The sequence below is a fragment of the Micromys minutus genome (genome assembly GCF_963924665.1).
Source record: "Micromys minutus genome assembly, chromosome: 10".
Classification (NCBI taxonomy): domain Eukaryota; kingdom Metazoa; phylum Chordata; class Mammalia; order Rodentia; family Muridae; genus Micromys; species Micromys minutus.
Genome location: NC_137979.1, coordinates 47,014,827 through 47,026,668, shown reverse-complemented (window position 1 = coordinate 47,026,668; position 11,842 = coordinate 47,014,827). Strand labels below are relative to the sequence as shown.

The following is an 11,842-nucleotide window of genomic DNA, read 5'->3' as shown; positions in this document are numbered from 1 at the left end:
GTGACAGGCACCCATATACACCAAAGCCTCTTGATAGCCAGCCCACATATAGTCCCCCCTCCCCCCGCGTCTTGGTCCTCCCCTCCCCCTTCCAGCCTCCCAATGCCTCCCCACCCCCAACCCCACACAGTAGAACACCTCCCCGCACCCCCCACCCCCACTTTCGCTTCTCCAGCCAGCATCCAGAGCCAGCCTGGAAACGGCCATCAGCTCCTAGACCGACGACGCGACTAGCGAGAGGCGACGCCTGCGCAGTGTGGCTGTAAGGCGGACGCTGTCTTCCGAGCCGCCCACCAGGCCAGCGGCGCGATGGCGGAGGAGGTGAGGCCACCGGTGGGGACGGTCCCGCGTGGCGGGATCGCGGGTGCGGGGAGGCCCAGCTGTTCTGACGCCCATCGCGGCGCTCGAGTCAGCGGGTCTCTTGGGTCTCACGACAGGTGAGCAGCCTGATGAAGGCCACAGTCTTGATGCGGCAACCGGGACGGGTGCAGGAAATCGTGGGCGCCCTTCGCAGGGGCGGAGGACACCGACTACAGGTACCGGGGCTTGGGGGTACGGCGGGAGGTTGCCAGTCCTGCGGCCTTCCTGCCAACTGGGGTGCGCGCTCTGCTAGCCTGCGCCCCCAGGGTGATCATGGACAAACAGATTGACTCTCCTCAGGCAAGAGCAGAGCCTACCTGCCCCAAAAGCCAACTTTCAAAGTAGTCAAATGTGGTCCTGCCGCTTGGTTTCAGAAAGCACGTGGGTGGAGTCTGGCTCCCCTCTACCCCCAAGCTGAAGACAGGGAGGTCCACAAAGATCGGAAGGCACCTTAAAAAAGAACCAGTACATTTGAGAAAGATGCCAGTGAAAATCGTCCCCACACTCTGGGGACTTTGCTTTCTTCAGGGTTAACTCGTGTACTGACACAGGATCACTTCTTTTCTTTCTCCCTGTTTCTCCCAAACCTTGCAAAGGCTTTGCTGCATGCAGCCTGGGCAGTGTGGCCTGGTTAGACTTCCTCGGCTACCCCAGGCTAAGACAAGGGCCAGGGTAGACTAGTGCCTATTCAACCACTATAATCTCCCTTTTGTCTCTTAGGTGATTTCTGATTTTGATATGACCTTGAGCAGATTTGCTTACAATGGACAACGATGCCCCTCTTCCCACAGTAAGTACCCTGTCAGCCTTGCTTGTAGGGCTCAACGAGACAACTGCTAAGGAGCAAATAAAGGGAGTTTTGTATTTTGTTTTGTTTTGTTTTGTTTTTCAGATATTCTGGATAACAGCAAAATTATCAGTGAGGATTGTCGCAAAGAGGTGGGTCACTTCCTTCTTTGCTCAAAAAAAAAAAAAAAAAATGGCAGTGGTATGTTTCTGGAGTTGAACCACAGCCTCCAGGACAGAAATCTTAAGAAAGTCCATTCCTTAAAAACATGGTGTGGAGGCCTGTAATCCCAGAGGCTAAAACCGGAGGATACCAAATTCAGGGTCTGCCCGGACACCAGAAAGAGTTCAAGGTCATTTTGGACAATTTAGTAAGACCTCAAAATAAAACATTTGGAAAAGGAAGCTGGGTGTTGGTGGCATTCACGTTTAATCCCAACACCCAGAAGGCAGAGGCAGCAGTGTAGCACTTATAAATATTTTTATTTTTCTTTTAATGTACATGGATATTTTACCTGCATGTATGTCCATATGCACAGAGTGGCAGAAGCAGCCAGAAAAGGATGCTGGACCCCCTGGAACTGGAGTTACAGAGGGTTGGTTCCCCACCCTGTGCATGCTGGGAACTGAACCTGAGCATTCTGAAGCATCCAGTGCCCCTAACCACTGAGCAATCTCTCCAGCCTCAAATAATTTTCTTTTTAAGAGTTTAATTCTTTCTGTTTTCAAGACAAGGTCCACTATGTAGACAAAGATAGCCTTAAGTATTGGAGCTCTGCCTGCCTCTGCCTCCCAAGAGCTGGGATTAAAAGCATGCCACCACCATGCCTGGTGGTTTATGTATATAAGTGTTTTAGCTACGTGTACATATGTGTGCCATGTGTGTGCCAGGTGCCACCAGAGTCAGAAAAAGACATCATATCCCTTGGAACTGAAGTTACAGGCGGTTGTGAGCCACCTTGTCAGGGTTGGGAATTGAACTCCAGTCTTCTGCAAGAGCAGCAAGTGCTCTTAACTTACGAACCACCTCTCCAGCCTATGTGTTTGAGACCAGTTCTCATGTACCCTTGTTGGTGTCCACCCTGTGCATGCTGGGAACGGAACCTGAGCACTCTGGAGCAGTCAGTGCCCTTAACCACTGAGCCATCCCTCCTGCCTCAACTAGTTTTCTTTTTTTTTTTAATTTTAATTCTTTTGGTTTTCAGCCTTAAACTTACTACGTAGGTAAAGATAGGTTTGGACTTCTGATCCTCCTGCCTCCATCTCCCATGGGCTAGAATTATAGATACGTGTCATCACACCCTATATGTGTTTCTGTGTTCCTGGGAAAGAAATCCAGATACACATGCACACTAAGCAAGCAGTCGGCCAGCTGAGCGGCATCTCCAGCCCTTCCCTGACCCTTGTTACTTATTTGTCTGACTCAATGGCAAGTGTTTATTATGTGTACAAGCATTTTGCTTACATGTATCTCCATACACCACATGTATGCCTAGTGCCCCTTGAAGTCAGAAGGTGTCAGATCCTCTAGAACTGGAGTGATAGATAGTTGTAAGCCACTATGTGGGTGCTGGGAATCAAACACATGTCCTCTTCAAGAGCAGCAAGTATTCTTAAGTACTGAGCTAACTCTTTAGCTCCCGTTGAGTTTTGTAATGGTGAGGATTGCTCTTTAGGTGAGGTCTCCACCAAATGAGCTACATCTCTACACCCACTCTTTCTTTTTTCCCTCTGTATATGTATATATTTTGACTTTGAGACAGAATTTTACCATGTAGCATAGACTTACATATGTACCCAGGCTACATATCTACCATCTTCCTCGTGCCAAGGAGCAATAAACCCCAAGAATGCACTCACACCGCACACTCTATATAACAGGTACATGTGAGCAATCGAAAAAGCGTGAAGAGAAACTTGAGTTTCCTAAATGGTGTGTCCCCATATGGAAGTTTGAAGATCTCTTACACAGAGCTCCGTCTTTGATGTGGTTTTCATCTCAAGCAGGGACAGTTCAGTGTGCGCTAATGACTTTTCCCCTTTGTTGCCTGTCCCAGCTCACCGAGCTCTTTCACCATTACTATCCCATTGAGATCGACCCACACCGGACCATCAAAGAGAAGCTGCCTCACATGGTGCAGTGGTAAGTGGCGCTGAGATTAAGGATGGAGAGGACCAGGCTGCCTGTATCCTTCAGTGATCTCACATGCTTCCTTCCCGAGGGCCCTGTCACTGACCCAGCTCTAAGAAAGAACATCCACCCACACCCAGGCTCTCTGCTACTGTGATAGTGGAAAAGCTCAGGAACTTCTTGGAGGAGAAAGTTAGAAATGCCTTGGCCCAGGAGATAAGCAGAAAGTGACCTTGTCTTGGTGTGTTTTGTTCTGATGTTAACAGACAATGCATAATGAACAGAACTTTCGGGAGGCTGGGAAGTCCCAGATGAGGGGACCAGCTTCTGCCAGTGGCTTTGTTGCTGTGTCACTCTGTAGCAGAAGCACTAAGAGAGGGGAAGAATGAGGGGGCTGGTGGCTGAACTTGCTTTTATAACCTAATGACAGTATTCATTCTTGAAGGCGAGCCCCATGATCCAATACCTCTGCATTGGGAATTGGCATAGACACTTTCCTCTTGCTGTGTGCTAACATCCCATGACAAAGGGGACTTAGAGAAGAAAGTTTATTTGGGGCTTCAGGTCAGAGGGCGAGTCCATGACTATAGACATGGGTTTTGAAACTTCCAAGCCCACCACCGCCCAGTGACACACCTCCTCCAACAAGGCCGGACCTCCCAGTCCTTCTCGAACAGTTCCAACAATCTGGAACTAAGCATTTAAATGGGTGAGCCTATAGAGGTTATTCTCATTCGGACCACCAAAGAGTTTCAGTTTACAGCTTGGGGGATACAACCAAACTGCAGAATCCTGATAGCGACAAACACCCTAAGCTGGGCCATGGTGGAGCACGGACATCATCTCGGCACTTTGGAAGTTGGGGCAGGAGAATCAAGGTTGTCCTTGGATACATAGGAAGTTGTGGGCTAGCCTGTGCTGCCCAGACCCTGTTCAAAAACAAAACCTAGGTGGGTGGTGGCAATGCATGCCTTTAATCCCAGTGCTTGGGAGGCAGAGACAGGCAGATCTCTGAGTTCAAAGCCAGCCTGGTCTACAGAGTGAGTTCCAGGACAGAGAAGGCTACACAGAGAAACCCTGTCTCAAAAAGAAAAAAAAAAAAGAAGGAAAAAACAAAACAAAAAGCAACCTAAACCTAGCATGCCTGGACAGAGCCCTGTGGGGGAGGGTGTTAAGTTTTTCTAAGGATGGCTTAAAATTCTTCAGTAGATGGCTCTGTGGAACAGAATGTACTTCCTTCATCAGTGGGTGCTGGGAAAAGGAGCAAGGCACTGGGCTTCCTAGGGTGACCGGAACTCCGGGCTTGTGGGTTGTTTGTTCCTAGGTGGAGCAAAGCCCACAGTCTCCTGTGCCAGCAGAGGATACAGAAATTCCAGATAGCTCAGGTGGTTGGCGAGTCCACTGCGATGCTCAGGTAAGCTCTTGGCTGTGGAAATAGCTCCACCCAACTAGCCCAGGCGGCTTTGCGGGCTGGGGTGTGGCTCCTTGGTTTAGCATTTGCCTGGCAGGCTGGAGGACTGTGAATTCCATCCTTGGCACTGAAAAACAAAAATAAAAGATGAAAGCCAGTTAAAACTGTTTGACCCAGGCAGAGGAGGAAAGATAGCCCTAGAAGCCATTTGCCTCAGGGGATGCGTGCAATGTGGCAAGAGCTTCTCCTACACTCCAATTCCTTTTAAATAATGATTTAAAAGTAGACAACAATAACAAAGCCTCTGGTTGGCTGGCATTTTTTTTTTTTTTTAACTTCAATTTTGTTTTTCAAGGCAGGGTTTCTCTGTGTAGTCATGGCTGTCCTGGAACTCGTGTAACCAGGCTGGCCTCAGACTCAGAGATCTGACTTGACGTTGCGTTCTCTAGTGCTGGGACTGAAGGCATGAGTCACCACACCGGGGTACTAACATTTTTTTTTTTGTTGTTTTTTAAAAGAACATTTAGTGTGTGTGTGTGTGTGTGTGTGTGTGTGTGTGTGTGTGTGTGTTTTAATTAAATTATATGTGTATAGAGAGATAAGATGTCTACATATATAGTCTTTGGCTTAAATTCTTTTTTCTTTTTAGTGTGTGTGTGTGTGTGTGTGTGTGTGTGTGTGTGTGTGTGTGTGTGTTTGTGTACAGAGAGAGACTGGAGAAGCAAGAAAAGAACTTAAAACTTCTTGCCTGAGGTGCTAAGGAGATGGCCCAGTTGGTAAAGTGCTTGCTTCATGAAGCATGCAGACCTGAGTTTCATCTCAACACCCATCTAAAAGGCTGGGTGTGGTAGAGTAAGTTTGTTATCCTAGCACTGAGGAAGTGCAGACAGGCAAATCCTGGGACTGACTGACTGGCCAGCCGGCCTAGCCTAACCACTGAGCTTCCATCCCAGCAAGAGAGCCTGTCTCTAAACAAGGTGGGAGTCAGTCAGTGAGATGGCTCAGCCTGATTCCTGCCATCCCCAGAACCCAGGTAAAAGTGGAGACAGGAAACTGACCCCTGGCAGCTGCTCTTCACCTCACAATGGAAACACACGTTTTCAAAACTAGAAAATAGGATGAGTTCCAAACACTGGTGGCGCACACCTTTGGTCTCAGCTCGCAGGAGGCAGAGGCAGGCAGAGCTCTGAGTTCAAGGCCAGCCTGCTTTACAGAGTTCCAGGACAACCAGTGGTACACACAAAAAAAAACCCTGTCTTGAAAACAAAAACAAAACAAAAAAGATGAGTGGCTCCTGAGGAAGGACACTCAAGGACCGTCACACTTGGGTCACAGGTAGACACATAACACATGCAAGTAGACACACTCTCTCTCTCTCTCTCTCTCTCTCTAATAATATATAAAATACCTAGCCCAAGTAGAAAATAAAGACCAGGAGCCAGGGCCATGGCATTCACACCTGTTTGGTCTCTTTGCAGGGAAGGCTATAAGACGTTCTTTGACACACTCTACCATAACAACATTCCTCTTTTCATCTTCTCCGCGGGCATCGGTGATATCCTGGAAGAAATTATCCGACAGATGAAAGTGCTCCACCCCAACATCCACATTGTGTCCAACTACATGGATTTCAGTGAGGATGTGAGCCATGTCTTAGCTGGGCGGTTGAGGAGGGTTGGGCTACCAGCCTTGGTGCCTTCTGCTTGCCCAGCTGGTCTCTCTGCCCTCTGCTGGGCATTTTTAGTCCCTTCTTCTTTCTTTGAGACAAGAGTCTCTGAATTATCCTGGTTAGCCTGGAGGTCCTGAGCTCAGTCAGTCCTCTGGCCTTGGCCTCCTGAATGGCTGAGATGGTCGGTGTGAATCAGAGCACTTGGCTTCATGGGTGATTTACTTTCTTTTCTTCCTTCCTTCCTTAAAAGATTTATTTATTTATTATTTATATAAGTACACTGTAAGCTGTCTTGAGACACACCAGAAAAAGGCATTTGATCCTATTACAGATGGTTGGGAGCCACCATGTGGTTGCTGGGATTTGAACTCAGGACCTCTGGAAGAGCAGTCAGTGCTCTTAACCACTGAGTCATCTCTCCAGACCTTACTTTCGTTTTTCTTTTTGAAATAAGGTCTTTTTATGTAGCCCTGGCTGTCCTAGAACTTACAGAGTAAACCAGGCTGACCTGAAATTCACAGAGAAACGTGCCTGTGTACTCCTCCTGGGCTGCCCCTGCAGCCCCACCCCCATACTAGAACTGAAGCATCCACCACAGAACCCAGCCTTTGCATTACTTTAAATGGATCAACAGTCAGCACTCTGTCATGAGTCCTCATTTATAGGTCACCCTAACCCTGTGACACCATTATAGGCCGTGTATCACCCTGGTGGTTACCGAAAGGCTTTCACTTAAGACTTGTGTGTTGAAAGCCAGAAGTAAGCTGCTCCAATTTACCCAGGTTTTCACTTCTTCCCAATGGGCAGGCATGGTGGCATATGCCATTAATCCTAGCATTTTCAAGATGGAGGTAGCAAGCTCAGGAATTCAAAGCCAGACTCACCTACTTAATGAGCTGAGATTCACTGGGCTATGTGAGACTCTGTCTCAAACAAACAAATCAGTGGTAAAACTTTGTCACTCTTAATGGCCTATAGCCAAGTGCTTAGCACACGTGACCCAGAGAAGACCCTGGCCTCCTAGGCCGAAGCTCTTATTTCTGAGTGGTTTCTGCATCTGACTGAGCAGCATTCTGGCTTTCACCAGAACGGAGGAAACCTGGTGGTCATTATTTAAAACAAGAATTACAAAGTTCTGTAAAAGGCCAAGTAGTGTGGGGCCCTGGTGGCACAGGCCTGTGATCCCATCTGCTTAGGAGACTTGTGGCAGGAACATTGAATCTGTCCGTCTGAGCTACAGAACAAATTTCACAGTGATCCTAGAAAGTTTGGATAGAAAAAAGGCATGTCTCAATGAAAATTGGAGCAGGCATGGTGGTGCACTCCTTTAATCTCAGCACTTGGGAGCAGAGGCAAGGGAATCTGTGAGTCTGAACCTAGTCTGATCTACATGGTGAGTCAGAGCTATGTGTAGTGAGACCCTGTCTCAAAAAACGAAAGAAGGGGGTTGGAGAGATAGATGGCTCAGTGGTTAAGAGCACTGGCTGCTCTTCCAGAGGTCTTGAGTTTAATTCCCAGCAATCACATGGTGGCTCACAACCATCTGTAATGGGATTCGATGCCCTCTTCTGGTGTGTCTGAAGATAGCGACAGTATACTCGTATACATAAAATAAATAAAATTTTTTAAAAATGAAAGAAGGAAGGAAAGGAAGAGAGATCGGCATGGTGACATACACCTTGAATCCTTGCACTCAGGAGACAGGCAGTTGGATCTCTGAGTTCAAAGTCAGCTAAAGCTTCATGGAGAGACCCTGTCTCAGAAGAAAAGGTTAGGGGTTGACCTCAGTGGTACATTGTGGAAGGTGCAGGCTAAATCCCAGTACTTGTAGGAGGCAGCTATGATACTTAGGCTTCTGTGGGGGTCACTCTGTCAAACCCCCTCTCAACTTTGCTGCCACCAATGAAGCCAAAGCAAGACCCAAGCAAATGAGTCTAGTTGGGTTCCATGAAAACATAAAGACAGACCAAAGGCAACCCTGGTTCTCTGCTCCAGTGAAGCTTTGCCGTTGTCTCCGGCTCTGGGAACTGCACCTTCTCCCATGACGACAATGGAAGATGTGCTCCACGGCTCCAGCCCTGTTGTCTTGTCTCGTGTGATGTTTTAGGGTTTCCTGAAAGGATTCAAGGGCCAGCTAATCCACACCTACAACAAGAACAGCTCCGTGTGTGAGAACTCCGGGTACTTCCAGCAACTTCAGGACAAAACCAACATCATTCTGCTTGGAGACTCCATAGGGGACCTCACTATGGCTGATGGGGTCCCTGGAGTGCAGAACATTCTCAAGATCGGCTTCCTAAATGACAAGGTAGGCGGTGGCTGGGCCTTCCCCTCTGGCTCCCACATGGATTCTTTTTCACAGGCGAATACCTTTTATGTGCTAGATGTTATGGCAAGTATTGGGGCCAGAGAGGAGGGGCATAAATCATGTTCTCCATCTTTCGTGCACTCTCCCTCTGTTTCCCCACTCCACCCTTCCCTTTCTCTCTCAGGAGTGGGTGTTGGTGGTAAAACAAGAATTCATGTTTCCCAGGCTGGCCTCAAACTGTGTAGCTGAGGCTGATCTTGAACGTCCAACCATCTTGCCTCGATCTCCCAAATGGCCGTGACTGTGCAACCATATCTCAATTTATCTTCTCTCTTTTGGTGGACTCCTCTCTCTGTGTCTCTGTCTCTCTGTCTGTCCCTGTGTGTGTGCGCGTGTGTGTGCGTGTGCGTGCGCATGCGCGTGCTCGAAGGAACACAGAACTGGGAGATGCCAGGTAAGTGCTCCATCATTCAGTGAAATCCCAAAGCCTCAGCACTGTCGTACACTGCTTCGCACCATGGCCTGGGGCTTGATAGGAAAGGTTCTCTCCAGCCATCATGTGTGCCCGTGCGCTCTTCATCCGTAAGGCTCCATTCTAGTCACACAAATACTGCTGACCCATGTGGCCCTCACTACAAGGCTTTGTGTAATGACTCCTTGTGTTTTTGTGGCAGCAGGGGAGCAGATTCTTCTTCTTCTTCTTTTTTTTTTTTCTCCCTAAGACAGTGTTTCTCTGTGTAGCCCTGGCTATCCTGGAACTTTTTCTATAGTCCAGGCTGGCCTCAAATTCCTCAAATAGATCTTCCTACTTCTGCCTCCTGAGTGCCGGGATTAAAGGCGCACCCAACTTTGTTGCCTGTCTGACTCGTATCTTGAAGACTTGGCTGAGACGGAGATGCCAGGGTTGAGAGTATGATTCGATAAAAGGAAACAGAAGCAGCCAAGATTAGCAGGGAAGGTCAGAGTCCAGGCCAGGAGGGCTCAGGAGAGGTGCCAGGGTGGACCCCATCAGCAGAGACTGGAGCCCAGTGGATGTCAGAGCCATAGGGACATGAAGATGCTCTGTGACACCTGGGCCTAAGTTCTTGTTACTGTGTGTCAGACACTGGCCAAGTGTTCATTGTGGCCGTTCAGGCCCCTCACTGGCCTGCCTGGTTCCTATAAGCTTGAGCTCCTCAGTTTTTCACCAGAGAGCTGGGGAGGGGTGCTTACAAGCCTCTGTCCCAGGCCCAGAGTATGAAGTGCAAAGAAGGGCATTTGGAGGAACGCAAATCTGCTTCCCTGGCAGGTGGAGGAGCGGCGGGAGCGCTACATGGACTCGTACGACATCGTGTTGGAGAAAGATGAGACACTGGACGTGGTCAATGGGTTGCTGCAGCACATCCTGCGCCAGGGGGACTGCGGGGAGCTACAGGGCTCCTAAGGCTCAGCCATGAGGAGGAGGAGTCCCTCCCCAGAAAGCCTCCCCTCTGAGCACAGAGAGAAGCCCAGGGCAGACAAGAACTGCTGGGCCCTTCCACACCCCCTGACTCCTTCCTTCTGCTTGGAAGAGGCCTGAGGAACACCTCGCCTGTGGGAAGGCAGCAAGTGTGCTTCCAAGTAAACCGTGGACCACAGCCTTCTAGCCAGTGTGAGCCTTCTACAGATCATCTGGTCCAAAGGTTCTCTCTAAGAAAGTTTTTTTTTTTTTTTTTTCAGAGCCAGGAATCCCAATGGCTCCATGGTGAAGCCACTGCCTAGCATGTGGAGGCCCCGGGTTCCTTCCCCAGCACTGTACGGGGTGAGGGGTGGGGGAGAGAAAGAAAAGCTGTATGTCAGACAAATATAATGTGTGAATCAGATGAAAATTAAAAACAAGCTGAGCGATGGATGTGGACGTCATTAATCCCAGCACTTGGGAGGCAGAGGCAGGCAGACCTCTGAGTTCAGGGGCAGATTCCAAGACATCCAGGTCTACACAGAAACCCTGTCTCAAAAAACCAACCAACCAACTAACTAAAAACTCCCAAAGTAGCAGGAGTAGCTCTAACTCATAGTGTGGAATAGGGGTGTACATTGTGAACCATGACCCTCAAGACGCAGGAACGTGTAGTGGAGATTCCTGGAGCTCCACAGAACTGTGCCAGACCCAGACAGCCTGTGAGCTGGGAGATAGAAAAGTAAAGGATGCAGAGACGAAAGAGAGATTTGGGAGGATTGACAGTCAATCCTGCAGCGGCTGGAAGCAGCCGGTTTTATTTATTTTCCAAAGCCTTTTTATACTTCACAGTACTGTGGGCAGCAAAGCCACAAGCTGACAGAAACAATTGCTGAAGTCTACACAGGACATCTGTCCTTATCGAGAGGCCTCCCTGTTCCTTCCACCAAGGTCAATAGAACGTTCAGACCCTCACCTTGAGTCTCAAGTGCACCTCCTCCTATCTTTCCATACCTCGGCAGGCCGGGAACTCTGCCAACAGACCCTGACCCGCTTTGACTCTGCCTTTTTTTTTTTTTTTTTTTTTTTTTTTTTAACCTCTTTGCTTCAGAGAAGCTGGCAAACAGCTCCCCACACAGAACAAAGTATGAGAATGGGAAAAGTGTAGAAACCCAGTGTGGGTGCAGTTTGAGTCTGCCTGCAACCAGGATCCTGGACGAACCTAGGAGTGTGTCTGTAGATCTGAGAGGGTAGGGATGGGAAGGTGTGATCCTGACCTGGAGTGGGTACAGCCCTGAAACTTGAAATTCGGTTGAGTAGGGGTGGCCTGTCTTAGACATACCCATGTGTACAAAAGATCCACATCCCAAGATCTAGGTTTTTTTTTTTTTTTTTTTGGCGGGGGGGAGTGTGGTAGGCATGAGGAACAGCTGTGACTGGTTCAGGATCATCTCAGGAGCTTTCTGGGGGCTCTGGTGACCAAATGCCAATCACTGGCCTTGGGCAACAAACTTAAGATGTCTTAAGATCTTGGGAACTATTAGTTAGCTTTCTGTTAAAAAATACAGCAATCAACTTAAAGGGGAGGGAGGGTATTTGGCCTTATAGTTTGGGAGGTTTCAGACTGTACTACTTGGGGACAATTGCTTGGGCCTGTAGTGTCAGAATAGTTATGGTGGGGGTGCATGATGGAGGTGGGCTATTTGTCCTAAGGTGACCTGGTACAAAAGAGACCAGGGCCTTAGGATCCCCTTCAAAGA

The 11,842-nt window shown here is 48.7% G+C and overlaps 1 protein-coding gene across 1 annotated transcript; it reads left to right on the top strand.

Moving 5' to 3' along the window:
• Nucleotides 1-271: 271 nt before the first annotated feature.
• NT5C3B (5'-nucleotidase, cytosolic IIIB) lies at nucleotides 272-10,533 on the top strand. Its single transcript, XM_080923147.1, has 9 exons — nucleotides 272-321; nucleotides 438-536; nucleotides 1,081-1,150; nucleotides 1,253-1,299; nucleotides 3,204-3,289; nucleotides 4,602-4,691; nucleotides 6,167-6,329; nucleotides 8,465-8,665; nucleotides 9,954-10,533. The coding sequence occupies exons 1-9, from the start codon at nucleotides 310-312 to the stop codon at nucleotides 10,086-10,088; spliced, it is 903 nt and encodes a 300-aa protein (XP_080779273.1). The 5' UTR covers nucleotides 272-309; the 3' UTR covers nucleotides 10,089-10,533.
• Nucleotides 10,534-11,842: the final 1,309 nt, after the last annotated feature.